The 25,118-nt window shown below is 35.6% G+C and overlaps 1 protein-coding gene across 1 annotated transcript in view; it reads right to left on the reverse strand.

Moving 5' to 3' along the window:
• Positions 1 to 25,118, reverse strand: part of RhoGEF3 (Rho guanine nucleotide exchange factor 3) — a 710,057-nt gene that overhangs the window by 443,789 nt on the left and 241,150 nt on the right. The window contains exons 3-5 of the mRNA XM_075305340.1: positions 22,710 to 23,184; positions 18,317 to 19,375; positions 2,247 to 3,293 (exon numbers count right to left, since the gene is read on the reverse strand). Coding sequence (XP_075161455.1) covers positions 2,247 to 3,293; positions 18,317 to 19,375; positions 22,710 to 23,184 — 2,581 coding nt within the window. The remainder of the gene's footprint in view (positions 1 to 2,246; positions 3,294 to 18,316; positions 19,376 to 22,709; positions 23,185 to 25,118) is intronic.

Consider the following 25,118-nt stretch of genomic DNA (forward strand, 5'->3'; position numbering starts at 1 on the left):
TTTGCTTCTCCATAAGGCACAGGAGGTCAAATCTGGGGATCGGTTTATATGGGGCCTATATATAATTATGGACTGATATGAACCAATTACTGCATGGTTGTTAGAAACCATATAAAGGGTGATATTGTCAAAATTTGGTCAAGGGACAACGCGTGTAAATCGGTGAAATCGTTTATTTAAAAAATCAAATTAAATTTCTTTTTCAAGTTCAATTAGTATAAAATTCAGGAAAAATATTCAGTTAGGCTTTCCAATCCAAATATTCAGTTAGGCTTTTCCATATCCGAATTGCCGGGCCTCACGCTTGACACCTGCCATCAGATTTTGTACAGCCACCTTGTCCACCTTCTTCGCCGCAGAAAGCCAGTTTGCCTTGAACTGCTGCTCGTCCTTAGCAGTTTTTTGGTCTTCTTTAGGTTCCGCTTGACAATAGCCCAGTATTTCTCAATTGGGCGGAGCTCTGGCGTGTTGGGAGGGTTCTTGTCCTTGGGAACCACATGCACGTTGTTGTCAGCGTACCATTCCATGGCCTTTTTACCCTAATGGCAAGATGCCAAATCCGGCCAAAACAGTACGGAACAACCGTGTTTCTTCAGGAAACGCAGCAGACGTTTATTCAAACACTCTTTCACGTAAATTTCTTGGTTGACAGTCCCCGAAGCTATGAAAATGCTGCTTTTCAAGCCACAGGTACAGATGGCTTGCCAAACCGGATATTTCTTTGCGAACTTTGACAGTTTTATGTGCTTGAAATTATCTGCTACCTTTCCCCTTCCTTTTGCCGTATAAAACTCCTGTCCCGGAAGCTGCTTGTAGTCGGCTTTGACGTAGATTTCGTCGTCCATTACCACGCAGTCAAACTTCGTCAGCATTGTCGTGTACAGCCTCCGGGATCGCGCTTTGGCCGTCGTATTTTGTTTATCATTGCGATTTGGAGTCACTACCTTCTTGTAAGTCGATAGTCCGGCTCGTTTTTTGGCTCGATGCACGGTTGTAGACGATACACCCAGCTTATTTGCGGCATCTCGGAGAGAGAGGTTAGGGTTTCGCTTGAAACTACCGGCAACTCTCTTTGTCGTCTCAGCAGCTTCCGGTTTTCGATTTCCCCCCCATCCAGACTTCCTGGCTGTCGACAAACGTTCCCCAAACACTTTAATTACATTTGTAACGGTTGATTTGGCAACTTTTAGCGATTTTGCCGGCTTTGCGTGCGATTAGCTCGCTGCTCTTCTTGCTTGGACGGCATTTTGAAGAGTGAATTGCAAAATCAAAATAGGAGCAACATTCTACACACACACACCTCCAAAATGAGGGGCCTTCAGGTTTTTTAAATGCAAAATTGAAAGAAATACGTCAAGTTTATATTGACCAAATTTTGTCCGTATCACCCTTTACTCACACCATGTACCAAATTTCAGCCGGATCGGATGAAATTTGCTTGCCTTAGAGGCTCCGCAAGCCAAATCGGGGGATCGGTTTATATGGGGGCTATATATAATTATGGGCCGATTTCGACTAATTTTTGCATGGTCATTAGAGACTGTATGCCAACACCATGTACCAAATTTCAGCCGGATTGGATGAAATTTGCTTCTCTTAGAGTCTCCACAAACCAAATCGGAGGATCGGTTTATATGGGGGCTATATATAATTATGGACCGACATGGACCAATTTTTGCATGGTTATTAGAGACCATACACTTACACCATGTACCAAATTTCAGCCGGATCGGATGAAATTTGCCTGCCTTAGAGGCTCCGCAAGCCAAATCGGGGGATCGGTTTATATGGGGGCTATATATAATTATGGACCGATGTGGACCTATTTTTGCATGGCTGTTAGAGACCATATACTAACACGATGTACCAAATTTCAGCCGGGTAGGGTGGAATTTGCTTCTCTTAGAGGGTCTGCAAGCTAAATTTGGGGGTTAGTTTATATGGGGGCTATACATAAAAGTGGACCGATGTGGCCCATTTGCAATACTATCCGACCTACATCAATAACAACTACTTGTGCCAAATTTCAACTCAATAGCTTGTTTCGTTCGCAAGTTAGCGTGATTTCAACAGACGGACGGACGGACATGCTCAGATCGACTCAGAATTTCACCACGACCCAGAATATATATACTTTATGGGGTCTTATGGAGCAATATTTCGATGTGTTACAAACGGAATGACAAAGTTAATATACCCCTATCCTATGGTGGAGGGTATAAAAATAAAAGAATTCTTCGACTTACCTTTCCAAGTTACTATTAATAGTAATAGCACCCTCAGAGTGTCTTCTCTGGCCACTGGCATGTTTAGAGTCATTAGAATCCTTTGTCTTATAAATGTCACTAAAATCAACATCATCCTCATCAGCATCATTGCGATCCTTAGTCATAGCGATATCAGAATCCCCTAAAAACACCAAGGAAGTGGCAGCCAAAGGGATAACTCGGGGAGCCAATGTTTGATTTGGTTCCCTCAAACCCGAGGAGGAGGAGGAGGAGGATGATAGCGGTAACGAATGTTTTGGACATCCGCTTGATGATGATTTGACATTGACATAGGTATTGTTTGAGGATATAATATTAGCATCACTGAGAGATCCTTCATCATCAGCAGCATCAGCATCACCAGCTATGACTTTATTATTTTTACCAGAGTTTGTTAATGGACTATCTATGACTGCAGGAGATGGAAGATACTGGTCACTGTGTGAAGCAATGGCATTTTTGCATAGCAACGTCCATTGTGATATATTGCTGTTGCTGCTGCTGTTGGGGTTGTTGTTGGTAATGGAAGGACGTGAGGATAATGATGAAAGTGTATATGAATTTGTACTGTCCTCGTTTTTGGGTATAGCAGTCAATGATGGTGATGATGAATTATTACAAGGAACCATGTTTGTTTTTGTCTCTCCGCTATGCTCTTCCAAACCCCTGGAATCTATATTAATTTGGACCATGGATATATTGGATTTTTTTGCCACTAAATCCAGACTTTGATTGAGAGATAGCAATGTTGGTTTCACACGAAGTGTTGTCGATGTGACACTGGCCAATCGATTTCTTCTCAACGGCAATGATTTGAGATAGTCATGTTGCTGGTCAAAGGGTATCATACGACAGGCTCCACACTTGGGCCAATCGGAGCAGGAATCATCCGTTTTGGAACATGTTACCTTCTTGTCATCCATTTGATTTGCTGTCAATTTGAGTTTTTGGGAGTTTGTGGTGAGATTAGATGGTGATTTTCGAAATTGATCAAATTGAGTGGTGGTCTGTGATCTGTGTAAATCTCTGCAAAGGACGTATGGTATGGTGAGAAAATAAAACACAAATAAAAATTAAAATCAAACAAAATCAAACTATAGAAATAAAATATAGAGAGAGAGAGAGAGTGTGGTGAAAATTAAAAGAATGTGTTAGTAACTGGATTCAGGTTTTACTAAATAAAAATAAAATTAGTGATGATGTATAACTAAACAAACCTAAAGATTGAAATAAAAACTGTAAAGACTTGTTATCTTAGATTAGCTTTAGTGGCGCCAGTTCAGTGGAATCGATGTCGAGCAAAATTGGCACCCCGTTATGTCTCCCCGAGATTCGCTTAACTTCTCTCATATCAGCTCAATGATAAGAAATCTCCTTTTAATAGTCGAGTCGGAACATCATTTCAGATTGCGATGACACCGCATACACTCATAGAAAAAATCATGCACAATTTACCGCAGCCGAAGTTACCAATGTCATCAACAGCGCGAAACCATCTAAGGCGCTGGGCCCCGACGGAATTTCAATGCTAATGCTGAAGCATCTGGGAATACTGGGAGTTGAGTACCTGACCAGACTCCTCAATTTGTCCTTGGAATCACTCATTATACCCGATGTCTGGAAGATGGGAAGAGTGATTCCACTACTGAAGCCATCTCCTTTAATAGTCGAGTCGGAACATCATTTCAGATTGCGATGACACCGCATACCCTCATAGAAAAAATCATGCACAATTTACTGCAGCCGAAGTTACCAGTGTCATCAACAGCGCGAAACCATCTAAGGTGCTGGGCCCCGACGGAATTTCAATGCTAATGCTGAAGCATCTGGGAATACTGGGAGTTGAGTACCTGACCAGACTCAACAAATTGTCCTTGGAATCACTCATTATACCCGATGTCTGGAAGATGGGAAGAGTGATTCCACTACTGAAGCCATCTCCTTTAATAGTCGAGTCGGAACATCATTTCAGATTGCGATGACACCGCATACCCTCATAGAAAAAATCATGCACAATTTACTGCAGCCGAAGTTACCAGTGTCATCAACAGCGCGAAACCATCTAAGGTGCTGGGCCCCGACGGAATTTCAATGCTAATGCTGAAGCATCTGGGAATACTGGGAGTTGAGTACCTGACCAGACTCAACAATTTGTCCTTGGAATCACTCATTATACCCGATGTCTGGAAGATGGGAAGAGTGATTCCACTACTGAAGCCATCTCCTTTAATAGTCGAGTCGGAACATCATTTCAGATTGCGATGACACCGCATACACTCATAGAAAAAATCATGCACAATTTACCACAGCCGAAGTTACCAATGTCATCAACAGTGCGAAACCATCTAAGGCGCTGGGCCCCGACGGAATTTCAATGCTAATGCTGAAGCATCTGGGAATACTGGGAGTTGAGTACCTGACCAGACTCAACAATTTGTCCTTGGAATCACTCACTCATTATACCCGATGTCTGGAAGATGGGAAGAGTGATTCCACTACTGAAGCCAGGCAAAGATTCGAGTAAAGGTGAATCGTACAGACCGATATCCTTTCTCTCGCCAGTAGCCAAGACACTTGAGGCACTACTCCTCCCCAGCCTTGTGGAGAATTTTCCAGCTGTCCACCATCAACATGGATTCCGTAAGGTACACAGTACGACGACGGCCTTACATGCCATTTCGACACATATCACTAGGGGACTTAACCAGCCCAAGCCGTGTCATAGGACGGTCCTCGTGGCGCTTGACCTATCGAAAGCGTTCGATACGGTCAAACATGCCACATTATTCGAGGACATCGAGAACACGTCCCTACCGGCAGGGGTGAAGCGTTGGATTCTGAATTATATGTGTGGACGCCAGTCGTACGTGGAATTCAGGGACAATAAGTCAAAACCCCGTAGAGTTAAACAGGGAGTTCTCCAGGGCGGGGTGATATCTCCGGCACTGTTTAACCTCTACCTGTCCTCGATTCCACCCCCCCTGACGGCGTCGAGATTGTGTCTTATGCGGACGATTGCACAATCATGGCATCCGGGCCCATTGTTGATGACATATGCGATCGATTAAATGTCTATCTCGCTGATCTTACCAGTTATTTCACTGCGAGAAATTTGAGGATATCTCCCACCGCCACACTATTCACTACATGGACGGCGGAAGTACGCAGGCAGTTGAATGTCAGAGTCCATGGCAAAACAATTCCGACAACAAATTACCCCAAGACTCTCGGGGTTACATTCGACAGGCTTTATAAGTCGTCCGCCCATGCCACTGCAATTTGTGATAAGCTCCGCGGTAGAAACAAGGTCCTCAAGTCGCTTGCCGGCAGCACTTGGGGTGCGGACAAAGAAACCTTGTTAACTACATATAAGGCAATTGGCCGGTCAGTGGTAAACTATGCAGCGCCAGTGTGGACACCTCAAACGAGCGATATGCAGTGGAATAATATACAGACCTGTCAGAACGCTGCCCTTAGAACCGCAACAGGATGTCTCCGCAGTACACCCCTGGATCACCTTTATGCGGAGACCAAGATCATCCCAGTGCGTCGACACAACTACATGTTGTCAAAGCAGTACCTCTTGGGTTGCCATCGAAGTTGTCATCCGAATCACCACCTTGTGGATAGACAACCTCCACCCAGGAATGTAAGGGTTGATCTTCACCTTCTAGAGCCAGAGATCCAGCGTTACAAAATAGAGCCTCTAGATCAGGCAGCATACCAGACAGGTCTGAACAGGATTCATGAGGATACTGTAGCTGAAGCGGTGAGAAGCTACAAGGTTAATCCTGTTCTCGGAGACCGACCGCCGCCCATTGCACCGGAGGAGAGAGACCTCCCACGGCAGACTAGGGTAGTTTTGGCCCAACTAAGATCAGGCAAGTGCAGCCGCCTCAATTCATACTTATCAGTGATTGATAGCAGCGTAGCTGACGTGTGTTCCATATGTAATCCAGGGCCACATGACACTCTTCACCTTTTTGCTTGCCCAGCTAAGCCTACCCGTCTCACTACCAGATCACTCTGGATACACCCCATCCTTGTCGCAGAATTCCTTGATCTGGCTACTAGCTGAACTACACAAGCATAGAACAAAATGGATGAAACTACATCAAAAACTGTTACAACAACAACAACATCATGCACCGCATGCACATTTTACAAACGATTCGTTCACGAAAGTGAATCGACACACATGTGGTATCAAATGGAGAATGGGCGGTGTCAATCTGACAACCATAAAATGACACAATGCGTTGTCAAAACAACAATCCGCGTTCATGATCTAAAAATGCTATGGTTACGAATATTAAACAAAATTAAAAAAAAAAACAAGTATATACGGCCGTAAGTTCGGCCAGGCCGAATCTTATGTACCCTCCAGCATGGATTGCGCAGAAACTTCTACGAAAGACTGTCATCCACAAATTTCAACTCACATGGTTGTAAAAATATCATATACTACCATCACGTACCAAATTTCAACCAGATCGGATGAATTTTGCTTCTCCAAATGGCAACGGAGGTCAAATCTGGGGATCGGTTTATATGGAAGCTATATATTATTATGGACTGATAGGAACCAATTCCTGCATGGTTGTTGGATACCCTATACTAACATCACGTACCAAATTTCAACCGAATGGGAAGAATTCTGCTCCTCTAAGAGGCTCCGGAGGTAAAATCTGGGGATGGGTTTATATGGGGCCTATATATAATTATGGACCGATATCGACCAATTTTTGCATGGGTGTTTGAGGCCATATCAGATAAATTTTGGTCTTCCAAGAGGCTCTGGAGGTCAAATCTGGTGATCGGTTTATATGGGGGCTATATATAATTATGGACCGATATGGACCAATTTTTGCACGGTTGTTAAAGACCATATACTAACACCATGTACCAAATTTCAGCCGGATCGGATGAAAATTGTTTCTCTTAGAGGCTCTGCAAGCCAAATCGGGGGATCGGTTTATATGGGGGCTATATATAATTATGGACCGATGTGGACCAATTTTTGTTGTTAGAGACCATATACCTACACCATGTGCCAAATTTCAGCCGGATTGGATGAAATTTGGTTTTCTTAGAGCAATCGCAAGCCAAATTTGGGGGTCCGTTTATATGGGGGCTATACGTAAAAGTGGACCGATATGGATCAATTTTTGCATGGTTGTTAGAGACCATATATCAACACCATGTACCAAATTTCAGCCGGATCGGATGAAATTTGGTTCTCTTAGAGCAATCGCAAGCCAAATTTGGGGGTCCGTTTATATGGGGGCTATACGTAAAAGTGGATCGATATGGCCCATTTGCAATACCATCCGACCTACATCAATATCAATTACTTGAGCCAAGTTTCAAGTCGATAGCTTGTTTCGTTCGGAAGTTAGCGTGCTTTCAACAGACGGACGGACGGACGGACATGCTCAGATCGACTCAGAATTTCACCACGACCCAGAGTATATACACTTTATGGGGTCTTAGAGCAATATTTCGATGTGTTACAAACGGAATGACAAAGTTAATATACCCCCATCCTATGGTGGAGGGTATAAAAATTAATAGTATCAATTAATTTTTTAATTGGATCAATTAATTTTTAATTGACCTTCAATTAATTTTTTAATTGATACTATCATTTCTGTGATTGAAGGCATTTCAATTAAAAAATTAATTGGATCAATTAATTTCGTGAATGAATCAGAAAAAAAAATTTTTGTGTGTGTATGGCCGTAGTAGCCGTCTCGCATGACCTGCTAATCCAAAACATCTCTCGAATTTTCTCCTTTCCGACGGCAGTGGAATTGGGCAATCTGTATTTCGAGACATTCAGAACTTGGCAGAAAACATAGGGAATACGTCGAGGTGACTGTAGACCTTAAGAGAATATTCAGCAACGCTTTTCACTCTAACAGAAATAAACGGAATTCACCATGCCTAAACAATTCTTCAAGCGTGGTGAGTTTGTTAATATGACAGTTTACCATTGCCTGTTGTAAGGAGAATTACATACATCCATTATTATTTATAGCCATGCATTCAAACCATCAAAGGCCCATAAAAGTATAAAAGCATTTGTTTGTTTTTGTTTTCGGGGAATATCAGTTAACGTTTTATTTATTTCTGTTTTTTTTTTGTTATTTTTATTTTGTTATATATGGTTTGGTGAGTATCTTATTAGTTAACATTACAGCACTACAGACTCTTTTTCGGTTAATTTCTACAATATTTCGTGTCATCTCTATTGGCGACAATCATCATCGTCATCATCATTCAATCTCTTGTTCTTATTTCTAGGTTATTGTTTTGTTTTTTTTTTGTTAAGGTTTTAGTTACTCATACATATACTACTACGGTTAGTTGATCCTTAAAAGTTCAGGTGTGGTGAAAATTGTCTTCTCTCATGCCTTTTTTAATTGGCGCTTTTTTTGTTGCTTTTTTTGGTTAAATCATCTTTGCCAAGCAGTCTTTTTTTTCACAAAACAAAACACAATGTGGTGAATTATTCTTGTTTTTTTTTTGCTATCTCTGGGAGTAGTTTTTAGTAGTAGTGGTATATTTTTTCTTAACACTTACAAATTAAATACTTTTAAATTCAAAAATTTGGTTAAAAAAGTGGGATTCACTACAGTTAAATATCTTAATTGTGTTGGGTTAATGTTTTGTTTTTTTTTTTTTTTGTTTAATTTTTAATTTACTTAATTAATGTTTATTTTTCTTTTGTTTCCATTTCCATAAATATCATATTAATTAGTTGTTAGCTTAGTTTTAAACCACCATATATGCCAAAGCAGTGTTTATATGTAGTGGTTATATTGAATTCAGTATAGTGGTGTATTTCAGTGCTTCATTCACAATTGCTCATTAATGGTTAGTTTGTTAGTTTGGGTTGAGGAGGGGAGGGTGGTTTATGTTATTTAGGTATAGCACAGTACAATGATTTGAGGTTTAGCATGTCTAAGTAATGTTTAATTAAGAGATCATGACAACGAGAGAGAGAGAGCTTGAAAAGAGAAATGTGGAGTCTCTTGGAAAGAGAGTACATGAATGTAGATTAGAGCATAGACACTGGACAGATAGATGAGCCTCTTCTATTCGCGAAAAAAATGCGCCAGTTCCAAAAATCAATTTTCAGACATTTCGTTTTGATTTCTTCGTAAAGGAATAATGCTGCTCAAAATTAAATTTCGTATTTTCGGGCTTTTGATCACAAGTTTTTGTTCAAATATGATCTTTTAATATATTAACCCTTAAATGCACACTGTATCTTTTAAGATACAACCAGAAAAAGAAATTTTTACGTTTTAAAAGGTTGGCCGAATTCTATGAAATCAAGTTTGTTGCATTTACAACATCGTAACGCTATTGCTAAAAATATTTCTTTCCGGAAAGTTTTTAGTACTTCTGAGTAATCTGCAGTCAAAATTGAAAATCAAATTTTAACCAAAAATTCAAAAAAAAAATGCAGATTGGAAGTTAAATAATATTTACCATAAATGAGAGTAATTTTGGTAAAAAAAAAACTGTGTAGTGTAAAAATATCTCTATTCTCTATTATCTACTACAATCAAATTGTTTATTTGTAAATAAAAACTTAGTTCAATGGGCCCTGTACTTTTTAAGATATCAACACTATTTTTTCAAAAAAACACATAAATTTTTTGTTTTGAAAAAAATGTGGTATGCAGATGTTCTTTTTTTACCATTTTGCATATTATATATATAGTTTTTTCGGAGGAATCGGTGATCAAGTATATACAGCAGTAAGTTCGGCCGGGCCGAAGCTTATGTACCCTCCACCTGGATTGCGTAGAAACTTCTACTGAAGACTGTCATCCACAATCGAATTACTTGGGTTGCGGTAACACTTGCCGATGGCAAGGTATCTTAAAACTTCCTAACACCATAATATATACCACATAGTCCATACGTGGTATATATTAAACTAAAAAGGCCGATTAAATACGTATATAACTAAGTTTTGACAACATTTTCTATAGAAGTAAAATTTGGAAAAAAAATTTCTATAGAAATAAAATTTGGAAAAAATTTTCTATAGAAATAAAATTTGGACGAAATTTTCTATAGAAATAAAATTTGGACAACATTTTCTATAGAAATAAAATTTTTACAAAATGTTCTATCGAAATAAAATTTTGACAAAATTTTCTATAGAAATAAAATTTTGACAATGTTTTCCATAAAAATAAAATTTTGGTAGATTATTTTTGGCTCGAGTGGCAACCATGAATATGAACCGATATGGACCAATTTTTGTGTGATTGGGGATCGGCTATATATAACAATAGACCGATATGGACCAATTATGGCATGAATATTAGAGGCCTTATAATAACACCATGTTCCAAATTTCAACCGGATCGGATGAAGTTTGCTCCTCCAAGAGGCTCCGGAGGACAAATCTGAGAATCGATTTATATGGGGGCTATATATAATTATGGACCGATATGGACCAATTTTTGCATGGTCATTAGAGAACATATACCAACACCATGTACCAAATTTCAGCCGGATCGGGTGAAATTTTCGTCTCTTAGAGGCTCCGCAAGCCAAATCGGGGGATCGGTTTATATGGGGGCTATATATAATAATGGACCCATGTGGACCAAGTTTTGCATGGTTGTTAGAAACCATATACTAACAACATGTACCAAATTTCAACCGGATCGGATGAAGTTTGCTCCTCCAAGAGGCTCCGGAGGACAAATCTGGGAATCGATTTATATGGGGGCAATATATAATTATGGACCGATGTGGACCAACTGTTGCATGGTCATTAGAGAACATATACCAATACCATGTACCAAATTTCAGCCGAATCGGATGAAATTTGCTTCTCTTAGAGGCTCCGCAAGCCAAATCGGGGGATCGGTTTATATGGGGGCTATATATAATAATGGACCCATGTGGACCAATTTTTGCATGGTTGTTAGAAACCATATACTAACAACATGTACCAAATTTCAGCCGGATCGGATGTAATTTGGTTCTCTTAGAGGTTCCGCAAGCCAAATCGGGGGATCGGTTTATATGGGGGCTATATGTAAATATAGACCGATATGGACCTATTTTTGCATGGTTATTAGAGAACATATACCAATACCATGTACCAAATTTCAACCGGATCGGATGAAATTTGCTTCTTTTAGAGCAATCGCAAGCCAAATTTGGGGGTCCGTTTATATGGGGGCTATACGTAAAAGTGGACCGATATGACCCAGTTGCAATACCATCCGACCTACATCAATAACAACTATTTGTGCCAAGTTTCAAGTCGATAGCTTGTTTCGTTCGGAAGTTAGCGTGATTTCAACTGACGGACGGACGGACGGACATGCTCAGATCGACTCAGAATTTCACCACGACCCAGAATATATATACTTTATGGGGTCTTAGAGCAATATTTCGATGTGTTACAAACGGAATGACAAAGTTAATATACCCCCATCCTATGGTGGAGGGTATAACAAGTATATACAGCAGTAAGTTCGGCCGGGCCGAATCTTAAATACCCACCATCATGAACCAAATATTAGGGTTTCCTTTGAAATTTCAGGAGGGCTTGAGGATTTGAGGATACTTCCCGAATATAAATTTAAAGATTTCACCTATGAGGACTATATCAGATTCTGGATTTATAAGAACCATTTTTGTTTGAGTTTTAGAGGAATCATTAACATCTCTTGTAAGTGTGCAAGAAAATTATAAAATTTCTTGATTTGAAATCTTAAATCTGTAGAAGTAAGTGCGCCTTCTACACCCTCAAGAAGTGAAGTTGGTCTATATGGAGGCATTACCAAATGGACCGATAAAAACATAATCCGATACACGTTTTTGTGAGCCTAAAATACCAGAATATTTACAATCAGATAAAAACTTCGGTTTCTGCAAACCCAAGGAGTTAAATCGGGAGATCGTTCTTATGGGGGCTATACTAAAATATGGACCGATACTCACCGTTTTAGGCACATCTCTTTATGACCCGAAAATACCTCTAGATTTCCAATTTCAGGCAAATAGGATAAAAACTTTGGATTCTAGAAGCCCAAGAAGTAAAATCGGGAAATCGATCTATATGGGGGCTATACCAAAATATGGACCTATATTCACCATTTGTGGCACACCTCTTTATGGACCTAAAATACCTATGAATTTCCAAATTCAGGCAAATTGTATATAAACTACGGATTCTATAAACCCAAGATGTAAAATCGGGAGATCGGTCTATATGGGGGCTATACCAAAACATGAAACGATACGGACCATTTTCGGCACACCTTTGATGGTCCTCAAGTACCTCTAGATTTTCAATTTCAGGCAAATTGGATAAAAAACTACGGATTATATGAGCCCAAGACCCCAAATCGGCAGGTCGGTTTATATGGGGACCATACTAAAATATGGACCGATACTCACAAATTTTAGCACACGTATTTGTGGTCCTACAATACCTCTAGATTTTCAATTTCAGGTAAATTGAATAAAAACTGCGGTTTCTGTAAGTCCAAGAAATAAAATCGGGAGATCGGTCTATATGGGGACCATACCAAAACATAGACCGATACTCACAATTTTTGGCACACGTATTTGTGGTCCTACAATACCTCTAGATTTCCAATTTCAGGTAAATTGAATAAAAACTGCGGTTTCTATAAGCCCAAGAAGTAAAATCGGGATATCGGTCTATATGGGGGCTATACCAAAACATGGACCGATACTCACCATTTGTGGCACACCTCTTTATGGTCATAAAATACCTCTAGATTTCAAATTTCAGGCAAATTGGATAAAAACTACGATTTCTATAAGCCTAAGACCCCAAATCGGGAGGTCGGTTTATATGGGGACTATATCAAAACCTGGACCGATATAGCCCATCTTTGAACTTGACCTGTCTGCAGACAAAAGACGAGCTTGTGCAAAATTTCAGCACGATTGCTTCATTAGTGAAGACTGTAGCGTGATTACAACAGACAGACAGACAGACGGACAGACGGACATCGTTATATCGTCTTAGAATTTCTCCCTGATCAAGAATATATATACTTTATATAGTCGGAAATCGATATTTCGATGTGTTACAAACGGAATGACAAACTTATTATACCCCCGTCACCATTCTATGGTGGTGGGTATAAAAATATGGGAAACTTTTAAATCTGAAGCAATTTTAAGGAAACTTCGCAAAAGTTTATTTATGATGTATCGCTCGATATATATGTTTTAGAAGTAGAGGAAAATTAGAGTAATTTTTACAACTTTTCTACTAAGCAGAGGCGATTTCAAAAGGGAAATGTTCGTATTTTGACCATTTTTGTCGAAATCAGAAAAACATATATATGGGAGCTATCCTAAATCTGAACCGATTTCATCCAAATTTGGCACGCATAGCTACAATGTATATTATACTCCCTGTGCAAAATTTCAACTAAATCGCAGTAAAAAATTGGCCTCTGTGGTCATATGAGTGTAAATCGGGCGAAAGCTATATATGGGAGCTATATCTAAATCTGAACCGATTTCAATCACATTCGGCACACTTGACTACACTACTGGTTGTACTCCTAGTGCAAAATTTTAATCAAATTGGGCCAAACCTCTGGCTTCTAGGACCATATTAGTCCATATCGGGCGAAAGATATATATGGGAGCTATATCTAAATCTGAACCGATTTCAATCACATTCGGCACACTCGACTATACTACCAATTGTACTCCTCGTGCAAAATTTCAAGCAAATCGGGATAAAACTCTGGCTTCTGGATCCATATAAGTGCATATCGGGCGAAAGATATATATGGGAGCTATATATAAATCTGAACCGATTTCTTCCGAAATCAATAGGGTTCTATTCTGACCCGAAGCAGGAACATGTACCAAATTTGAAGTCGATTGGACTTAAACTGCGACCTAGACTTTGATCACAAAAATGTGTTCACAGACAGACGGACGGACGGACAGACGGACATGGTTATATCGACTCAGGGACACAACCTGAGCATTATTGCCAAAGACACCATGTGTCTATCTCGTCTCCTCCTGGGTGTTACAAACATCTGCACTAACTTATAATACCCTGTTCCACAGTGTGGCGAAGGGTATAAAAATATGGAAAACATTTAAATCTGAAGCAATTTTAAGGAAACTTCGCAAAAGTTTATTTATGATTTATCGCTCGATATACATGTATTAGAAGTTTAGGAAAATTAGAGTCCTTTTTACAACTTTTCGACTAAGCAGTGGCGATTTTACAAGGAAAATGTTGGTATTTTTACCATTTTTGTCGAAATCAGAAAAACATATATATGGGAGCTATATCTAAATCTATCCCTGTGCAAAACTTCAACTAAATCGGAGCAAAAAATTGGCCTCTGTGGTCATATGAGTGTAAACCGGGTGAAAGCTATATATGGGAGCTATATCTAAATCTGAACCGATTTCAAACAAATTTGGCACGCATAGCTACAATGCCAATTCTACTTCCTGTGCAAAATTTCAACTAAATCGGAGCCAAAAATTGGCCTCTGTGGTCATATGAGTGTAAATCGGGCGAAAGCTATATATGGGAGCTATATCTAAATCAGAACCGATTTCAATAAAATTTGGCACACTTGACTACACTACTAATTGTACTCCTAGTGCAAAATTTCAACCGCATTGGGGTAAAACTCTGGCTTCTAGGACCGTATTAGTCCATATCGGGCGAAAGATCTATATGGGAGCTATATCTAAATCTGAACCGATTTCAATAGTATTTGGCCAACTTGACTATAGTACCAATTGTTCTTCTTGTGAAAAGCTTTGAGCAAATTAGGGTAAAACTCTGGCTTCTGGAGCCATATAAGTCCCCTGCGCCACACTGTGGAACGGGGTATTATAAGTTAGTGCATATGTTTGCAACACCCAGAAGGAGACGAGATAGACACATGGTGTCATTGGCAAAAATTTTCTGGGTGGGCTTCTGAGTCGATATAGCCATGTCCGTCTGTCCGTGAACACATTTTTGTAATCAAAGTCTAGGTCCCAGTTTTAGTTCAATCGACTTCAAATTTGGCACAAGTATGTGTTTTGGGTCAGAATAGAACCCTATTGATTTTGGAAAAAATCGGTTTAGATTTAGATATAGCTCCCGCATATATATTTCGCCCGATATGGACTTATATGGCCCCAGAAGCCAGAGGAGTTTTACCCTAATTTGCTTAAAATTTTGCACAAGAAGAACAATTAGTACTATAGTCAAGTTTGCCAAATTCTATTGAAATCGGTTCAGATTTAGATATGGCTCCCATATATATCGTTCGCCCGATATGGACTAATACGGTCCTAGAAGCCAGAATTTTACCCCAATTTGGTTGAAACTTTGCACTAGGAGTACAATTAGTAGTGTAGTCAAGTGTGCCAAATTTTATTGAAATCGGTTCAGATTTGGATATAGCTCCCATATATATCGTTCGACCGATTTACACTCATATGACCACAGTGGCCAATTTTTAACTCCGATTTAGTTGAAATTTTGCACAGGCAGTAGAATTAGCATTGTAGCTATGCGTGCCAAATTTGTTTGAAATCGGTTCAGATTTAGATATAGCTCCCATATATATCTTTCGCCCGATTTACACTCATATGACCACAGTGGCCAATCTATTACTCCGATTTAATTGAAATTTTGTGCAGGGAGTGGAATTGCCATTGTAGATATGCGTGCCAAATTTGGTTGAAATCGCTTCAGATTTAGATATAGCTCCCATATATAGCTTTCGCCCGATTTACACTCATATGACCACAGAGGCCAATTTTTTGCTCCGATTTAGTTGAAATTTTGCACAGGGAGTAGAATTAGCATTGTAGCTATGCGTGCCCAATTTGGTTGAAATCGGTTCAGATTTAGATATATCTCCCATATATAGCTTTCGCCCGATTTACACTCACATGACCACAGAGACCAATTTTTAACTCCGATTTAGTTGGAATTTTGCACAGGGAGTAGAATTAGCATTGTAGCTATGCGTGCCGAAGTTGGTTGAAATCGGTTCGGATTTAGATATAGCTCCCATATATATGTTTTTCTGATTTCGACAAAATACCAACATTTTCCTTGTAAAATCGCCACTGCTTAGTCGAAAAGTTGTAAAAATAACTCTAATTTTCCTAAACTTCTAATACATATATATCGAGCGATAAATCATTAATAAACTTTTGCGAAGTTTCCTTAAAATTGCTTCAGATATAGAAAATTTTGCCAAAATGTTATTTCTGTAGAAAATTTTGTCAAAAATTTTATTTTTATAGGAAATTTTGTCAAAGTTTTATTTCTATCGAAAATTTTGTCAAAATTTTATCTCTATCGAAAATTATGTCAAAATTTTATTTCTATAGAAATTTTTCTCGAAATTTTATTTCTATTGAAAATTTTGCCAAAATGTTATTTCTGTAGAAAATTTTGTCAAAATTTTGTCAAAATTTTATTCCTATAGAAAATTTTGTCAACATTTTTTTTTTCTGTAGAAAATTTTGTCAAAATTTTATTTCTACAGAAATTTTTCTCAAAATTTTATTTTTATAGAAAATTTTGCAAAAATGTTATTTCTTTAGAAAATTTTGCCAAAATTTTGTTCCTATAGAAAATTTTGTCAAAATTTTTATTTCTATAGAAAATGTTGTTCAAATTTTATTTCTAGAGAAAATGTTGTCAACATTTTTTTTCCTATAGAAAATGTTATTCAAATTTTATTTATTTAGAAATATTTGTCAAAAATTGTGTTGAAATTTTATTTCTATCGAAAATTTTGTCAAAATTTTATTTCTATAGAACATTTTGTCAAAATTTTATTTTTATAGAAAGTTTTAACAAAATGTTATTTCTCTAGAGAATTTAGTCAAAGTTTTAAAGCAAATTTTGTCAATTTTTTTTCTACAGAATAGAAAAAGAGGATTATTGTAAAAATCTACAAAAATATAATGAATTCTACCAATTTACCAATTTACAGTAAAACATCTACCATTTTTGGTAGAATTCTACCAACGATGGCAACCGTGATCTATATCCTTTTCAAATATTTTTCGATAATGTCTATTATTTTATTTTTCCTTGCAGTGTTTTATGCACATTAAAATTCCGAAAATTTGAATTTATTGCAAAAACTTCTTGTGAAGTGAAAATTAAGTCCATCTCTAGAAGAAAATTTTTGAATGTACCTTAAAAGGTAATCACTTAGAAAGAACTTCCAATTTTTAATTTTTTGCCGGGATATTAGGTTAGGTTAGGTTATGTGGCAGCCCGATGTATCAGGCTCACTTAGACTATTCAGTCCATTGTGATACCACAGTGGTGAACTTCTCTCTTATCACTGAGTGCTGCCCGATTCCATGTTAAGCTCAATGACAAGGGATCTCCTTTTTATAGCCGAGTCCGAACGGCGTTCCACATTCCAGTGAAACCACTTAGAGAAGCTTTGAAACCCTCAGAAATATCACCAGCATTACTGAGGTGGGATAATCCAGCGCTGAACAACTTTTTGGTGTTCGGTCGTAGCAGGAATCGAACCCACGACCTTGTGTATGCAAGGCGGGCATGCTAACCATTGCACCACGGTGGCTTCCTTGCCGGGATATTACAATAAAAAAATGTGAAAGTTTAGCAGTAATAAAAAAATATTTACGAAATTTATTAATTGGAACCCACACTGAACAAAAATATTAAAAACATTATTTTCATAATTTTGTCCCAGGCGAAATTTTATCCTGATTGGCCAAAACATTTTTCTATGGGAATTAGAAATTAGAAGAATGACCAGAATATCCTTCAAATCTCCTCAAGGGTAAAAAAAACAAAACTCTCAAACAGTGGCGAAGAACCCTCAACTTGGCAACACTGTCTACTGTTTAAATCTTCATTATTACTCTCTCATCTCTCTCGCCTTCTCCACAAAACCATTACCCTCACAATCTAAGATGCCCATATCAGTCAATTAGTTAAATTCGAAAAAACAAATACGAAATTATTCGCAATTTCTTAATACCTTCCACGATTTGTACTTCGATTACGCCGATACATCTCACTGTAGTCATTACGATAATCGCCTGTATCGGGGGGAGTCATTTCATCACGTGACGATGAGGCATGAGAACGTTCCAAAGAGTAATGCGATTCATTGGGGCTATGATTACGTCTCAGGGATCTTTGTTGTTTCAGAGAATTAGAGCCCACATGCTCATAGACACGGCCTTCATTATTCATAAAATTAAGTTCAGAATTTCCTCCGGAATTTATGGTCTCACGATTTCTAATCATACCCAAGGGCATATCATAATCTCCACCACTACCTGCTCCCCCACCAGCACTATCACCTCTACGGAATTCCATAATGGGTGAACGATCCAACGATTTACGCATTAAATCATAGGTCATCTCATGATCACATAGGCGAGTACCATAATTCTGGGGACTGGTGGTTTGGCGTGGCACACTTAAATTATTGCACGATGATCCTGAACTCTGTGGTGATCTTGTATTACGAGAGCCACCACCACCACCGCCACCACCTTCCACAGGCGATGATCTACGCATTCGTTGATGTCCACGATCGGAGCTTTCGGCAGCTTGCAGATATCGCATTGCTGCCGCATTCAAATTGTTATTGCTAACCACGGTGGCCACTTCTCGATAATCATCATCGAATGACCGTGACTTATCAAAATCCAAACGCAAGGCTCCTCCATCACGATTCAAGACTCCAGCACTTCCCAGGAGAGAACTACTGCTATGCTGACTCTTCATTGCATTCGTTTGCGAATTATAATTGCAATAATCAAAATCGAACGACCGACTTTTATCGATATCACTTTGACGAACAATTTTACCACCGTTTGAGGCTCCCAACAAAATCGATTGTGATTTTCCAGTGGTTCGTATGGTGGGCGGAAAATTGGTACTTGGCATTGAGCCCATATGGTTGCTGCTGCTGCGTATATTGGCCTGTTGGTAAATGGGCGGTTGATTCGAATTGACATGTGTTTGGCCCACGCATACAATCATTTTATGGCCACGGTTTGGTGAGCGTTCGGTTAACTGAAGAGATCTGAAAGAAAGAAAAAAACATCGCAATCGGAAGGTTAAAGTTTTGGAGAATTAAGAATATAGAAAATTTTATTTCTATAGAAAATTTTTTCAAAATTGTATTTCTATAGAAAATTTTGTCAACATTTTATGTCTATAGAAAATTTTGTCAACATTTTATTTCTATAAATATGTTGCCAAAATTTCCATAGAAATTTTTTTCAAAATTTGATTTCCATAGATAATTTTTTCAAAATTTAATTTCCATAAAAAAATTTTGTCAAAATTGTATTTCTATAGAAAAAGTTGTTAAAAATTTTATTTCTATAGAAAATTTTGTCATAATTCTATGTTATTTCAATAGAAAATTTTAACAAAATTTTATTTCTACAGAAAATTTTATTTATACAGAAATTTTTCTCAAAATTTTAGTCGTATAGAAAATTTTCTCAAAATTTTAGTCGTATAGAAAATTTTCTCAAAATTTTGTTTCTATAGAAAATTTTGTCAAATTTTTACTTCTATAAAGATTTTTGTCAAAATTTAATTTCTATAAAGAATTTTGTCAAAATTTAATTTCTATAAAGAATATAGAAGAAAATTTTGTTAAAATTTTGTTTCTATAGAAAATTTTGTCAAAATTTAATATCTATAGCAAATTTTGTCAAAATTTTATTTCTATAGAAAATTTTCACAAAATTTTATTTATATAAAAATGTTGCCAAAATTTTATTTCTATAGAATATTTTTTCAAAATTTGATTTCCATAGAAAATTTTGTCAAAATTTTATGTCTGTAGAAAATTTTGTCATAATTTTATTTCTATAGAAAATTTTGTCAAAATTTTATTTCTATAAAAAATTTTGTCCAAATTTTATTTCTATAGAAAATTTTGTCCAAATTTTATTTCTATAGAAAATTTTGACAAAACTTTATTTCTATAGAAAAATTTGTCAAAATTTTATTTCTGTATAAATTCTTTTCCAAATTTTTTTTTCTATAGAAAATTTTTTCAAAATTGTATTTCTATAGAAAATTTTGTCAACATTTTATGTCTATAGAAAATTTTGTCAACATTTTATTTCTATAAATATGTTGCCAAAATTTCCATAGAAATTTTTTTCAAAATTTGATTTCCATAGAAATTTTTTTCAAAATTGGATTTCCATAGATAATTTTTTCAAAATGTAATTTCCATAAAAAAATTTTGTCAAAATTGTATTTCTATAGAAAATGTTGTTAAAAATTTTATTTCTATAGAAAATTTTGTCATAATTCTATGCTATTTCGACAGAAAATTTTGACAAAATTTTATGTCTATAGAAAATTTTATTTCTACAGAAATTTTTCTCAAAATTTTAGTCGTATAGAAAATTTTCTCAAAATTTTGTTTCTATAGAAAATTTTGTCAAATTTTTACTTCTATAAAAATTTTTGTCAAAATTTAATTTCTATAAAGAATTTTGTCAAAATTTAATTTCTATAAAGAATATAGAAGAAAATTTTGTTAAAATTTTGTTTCTATAGAAAATTTTGTCAAAATTTAATATCTATAGCAAATTTTGTCAAAATTTTATTTCTATAGAAAATTTTGTCAAAATTTTATTTTTATAGAAAATTTTGTCAAAATTTTATTTCTGTAGAAGTTCTTTTCCAAAATTTTATTTCTATAGAAAATTTTGTCCAAATTTTTTTTTCTATAGGAATTTTGTCAAAATTTTATTTATATAGAATTTTCTATAGATTTTTTTTATTATTTCTATAAAAATGTTGCCAAAATTTTATTTCTATAGAAAATTTTGTCAAAATTTGATGTCTATAGAAAATTTTATTTCTACAGAAATTTTTCTCAAAATTTTAGTCAAAATCTTATTTCTATAGAAAATTTTGTCAACATTTTATTTCTATAGAAAATTTTGTCAAAATTGTATTTCTATAGAAAATTTTGTTAAAATTTTATTTCAGTAGAATTTTTTTTCCAAAATTGTATTTCTATAGAAAATTTTGTCTAAATTTAATTTCTATTGAAAATTTTCTCAAAATTTTATTTATATAAAAATGCTGCCAAAATTTTATTTCTGTAGAATATTTTTTCAAAATTTGATGGCCATAGAAAATTTTGTCAAAATTTTATTTCTATAGAAAATTTTGTCAAAATTTTATTTCTATAAACAATTTTGTCAAAATTGTATTTCTATAGAAAATGTTGTTAAAATTTTATTTCAGTAGAATTTTTTTCCAAAATTTTATTTCTGTAGAATATTTTTTCAAAATTTGATTTCCATAGAAAATTTTGTCAAAATTTTATTTCTATAGAAAATTTTTTCAAAATTTGATTTCCATAGAAAATTTTGTCAAAATTTTATTTTTATAGACAATTTTGTCAAAATTTAATATCATAGCAAATTTTGTCAACATTTTATTTCTATTGAAAATTTTCTCAAAATTTTATTTATATAAAAATGTTGCCAAAATTATATTTCTTTAGAATATTTTTTCAAAATTTGATTTCCATAGGAAATTTGGTCAAAATTTTATTTCTATAGAAAATTGTATCAAAATTGTATTTCTATAGAAAATTTTGATAACATTTTATTTCTTTTGAAAATTTTGTCAAAATTTTATTTCTATAGAACAAATGTTGCCAAAATTATATTTCTTTAGAATATTTTTTCAAAATTTGATTTCCATAGGAAATTTTGTCAAAATTTTATTTCTATAGAAAATTTTCTGAAAATTTTATTTCTATAGAAAATTTTCTTAAAATTTTATTTCTATAAAAAATTTTCTCAAAATTTTATTTCTATAGAAAAGTTTGTCAAAATTTTATTTCTATAGAAAATTTTCTCAAAATTTTTTTTCTATAGAAAATTTTGTCAAAATTATATTTCTAAAGAAAAGTTGATGATAATTTTATTTCTGTAGAATTTTTTTTTGTCAAAATTGTATTTCTATAGAAAAATTTGTCAAAATTGTATTTCTGTAGAAAATTTTGTCAAAATTTTATTTCTATAGAAAATTTTGTCAAAATTGTATTTCTATAGAAAATGTTGGTAAAATTTTATTTCTGTAGAAATTTTTTCCAAAAGTTTATTTCTATAGAAAATCTTGTCAAAATTTTATTTCTATAGAAAATTTTGTCAAAATTTTATTTCTAAAGAAAAGTTGATGAAAATTTTATTTCTATAGAAAATTTTGTCAAAATTTCATTTCTATAGAAAATTTCGTCAAAGTTTTATTTCTAAAGAAAATTTTAGCAAAATTTTATTTCTATAAAAATTTTTTATTAAAAATAATATTTCTACAGAAAATGTTGTCAATTGTTTTATCACCCACCATATTTACTAATTACTCACCTAGATCTACGAATTCGATGTTCCTCAGCTTGTTTGGCATTGCGGCTCACAGAACGTCGATATTGACTGCTATTCGGATTCAGAGCATTTCCACTACCAACACCTCCGCCACCATGTGCATCATGTTCACCACCACTATAACTTGAACTTGAAGAACTTCGTGATATATTGACTTTCTCACGATTCCGTTCCAGAGTATTACTACGAGAGCTAGAGTTTTGACGTGAACCCATTAACGATAACTGTGAACCTCTCTTACGACGATCTTCGGGTGTTAGGGAACGTGATTCTGGTGTCAAAGAACGTTGCTTGCGCAGACTACTCGACGAACTGTGCGATTCATTACGATCCGGTGTTAGAGATCGTTGACGTTGACTCTTAAAGGGTGATGTTGATGGATGATAACTGTTGGTGTTAAGGAATTCCGATGAACCCGCATCATCATCTTCATTATCCAATTCATCATTGGATAGATCTGAAAAAGATTTTGATAGTTGAAAAGAATTCAATTATTTTTTCAAAAGATTTTTGGTTGTTTAAAGATTAGTTTGATTATTGTTTTTTATAATATGTCTATCTCTAATTAGTTTATAAAAATTAAATTTGGACTCTATTCAAATGGACCATGGGGATTTATGAGACAGCTAATAAAAATAATTTACCCAGAAGCTTGCGCAGAATCGATATTGGAGATGATTCTGGCTAAGAAAACAGTGATATTTTAGGTAGGCTTATTGGACCACCTTGTAATTTAATTCTCTCGTACAAATACTTCTCTTTCTCACTCATTTGTATTTGAGATTAAAAAAGGGACAACAATGCCGAGGTCTCAGAATCTACGCCCCTGATCAAATGCTTCATCTTGCTAGAATAAAGTTTACTTCTCTCTTATAAATAATTTTCTTTTATTTCTCACTCTCCCCCACACACACACACACACTTTTCTTTCAGCATATCAACTTCAACCATGGACACACTTAAATCCAAACTAACGACAAAAAGTTCATTTGTATTTGAGATTAAAAAAAGAGCAACAATGCTTTTTGACCTCTAACTCTATCCACGTTTTTTTTTTTTCATCTATGGAATTTTCTCAATTTTGCTATGTCTCCCACCCCCTTCTTGTTATACTCTTTCCAATAATAAAAAAGAGTTCTTTAAAGTTAGTTCTATTCTTTGTTTAACTGTTTCCACCTCTTCTTCACCTACAAGTTGTGTGTAGGTGTGTGTGTGAGTGTGTTGACTTTTTTTAGATAGTGATACTGACTGGTAATATAAGATGATGTTGCTATCATAAGCAGTGATGCCAATTGAGCTATTTTATAGCTAGATACCCTGCAAGCATTTGGGTGATTTTTTTATCGTCTTTCGCTAAAATATCACTACTTCGGATCGCCAGGAAGTTTTCTGGTAGTAAAATCTCAAGCACAACAACTATCGCGTGGGGTGTTTCCGTTTCGAAACAAATTCGACTCGAACAGCGATCAAAAATCTAAATATAGACTCCATACATCGACATAGCGAATTTTTCAATAGGACCTCATTGAGAGTACATGTGTGTAAAAAGCCACTATCAACCAACAAAAGGTTCCGAGTTCAACGCTTTTTTTTAATAAAAAAAAAAATAACTATCGCTTTTTTGACTTCTTTTAGTCACTGGTTCAATTCCCCGAGAACACTATCGCATAGTGGGAGATTTGTTCCCGAGCGGGGATACTAACTCGATAAGAAAATGATATCGCCTATGAAAGTTTTATCTTCCAGGGCGAAACTACTTCGATACACTTTCGATAGAAAATGTTTGCAGGGATACAGCTATATTTGATGTTGCCTGGTTAGTATATGTGTGAAATTGCTATAAACCGGAGATGTAGCAATTTTTATACCTATCACCATAGAGTCGTAGTGGGGGGTATAATAAGCTTGTCATTCCGATTTGTAATACATCGAAATATCAATTTCCGACTATATAAATTGTATATATATAGTCTTGATCAAGGAAAAAAATCTAGGATTATATAACGATGTTAGAGCTCCACCAAACCGTTTTTTTTCTGACTAAGCCGATGTTCGGCGGAAGCTGATTATTTTTACTACTTTATATTTTATTGGACAAAGGCATAGAAAACAGCGAAAAATGTAGTTCCCAGTCCACGTCGTATATATTCCTTTAGAACTTACAGACGTTTTAGAATACAGATTTCAGTTATTTGATATTATACAGGCAATACGGGACTTTTTGCACATTTTCTCCTTTTAAACTCGATCATCGTTCGGAAGAAGATGTCCCACTGCACTGAACAATTGTTTACTGGCCACGCTTCTCGGTGGAGCACTTAAATATTTTATTGCCGCTAGTAAAATAATACAATTATTAATATATTTAGTCTATACATGTATCCACTTTTA

The sequence above is a fragment of the Haematobia irritans genome, chromosome 4 (genome assembly GCF_050003625.1).
Source record: "Haematobia irritans isolate KBUSLIRL chromosome 4, ASM5000362v1, whole genome shotgun sequence".
Taxonomy (NCBI): domain Eukaryota; kingdom Metazoa; phylum Arthropoda; class Insecta; order Diptera; family Muscidae; genus Haematobia; species Haematobia irritans.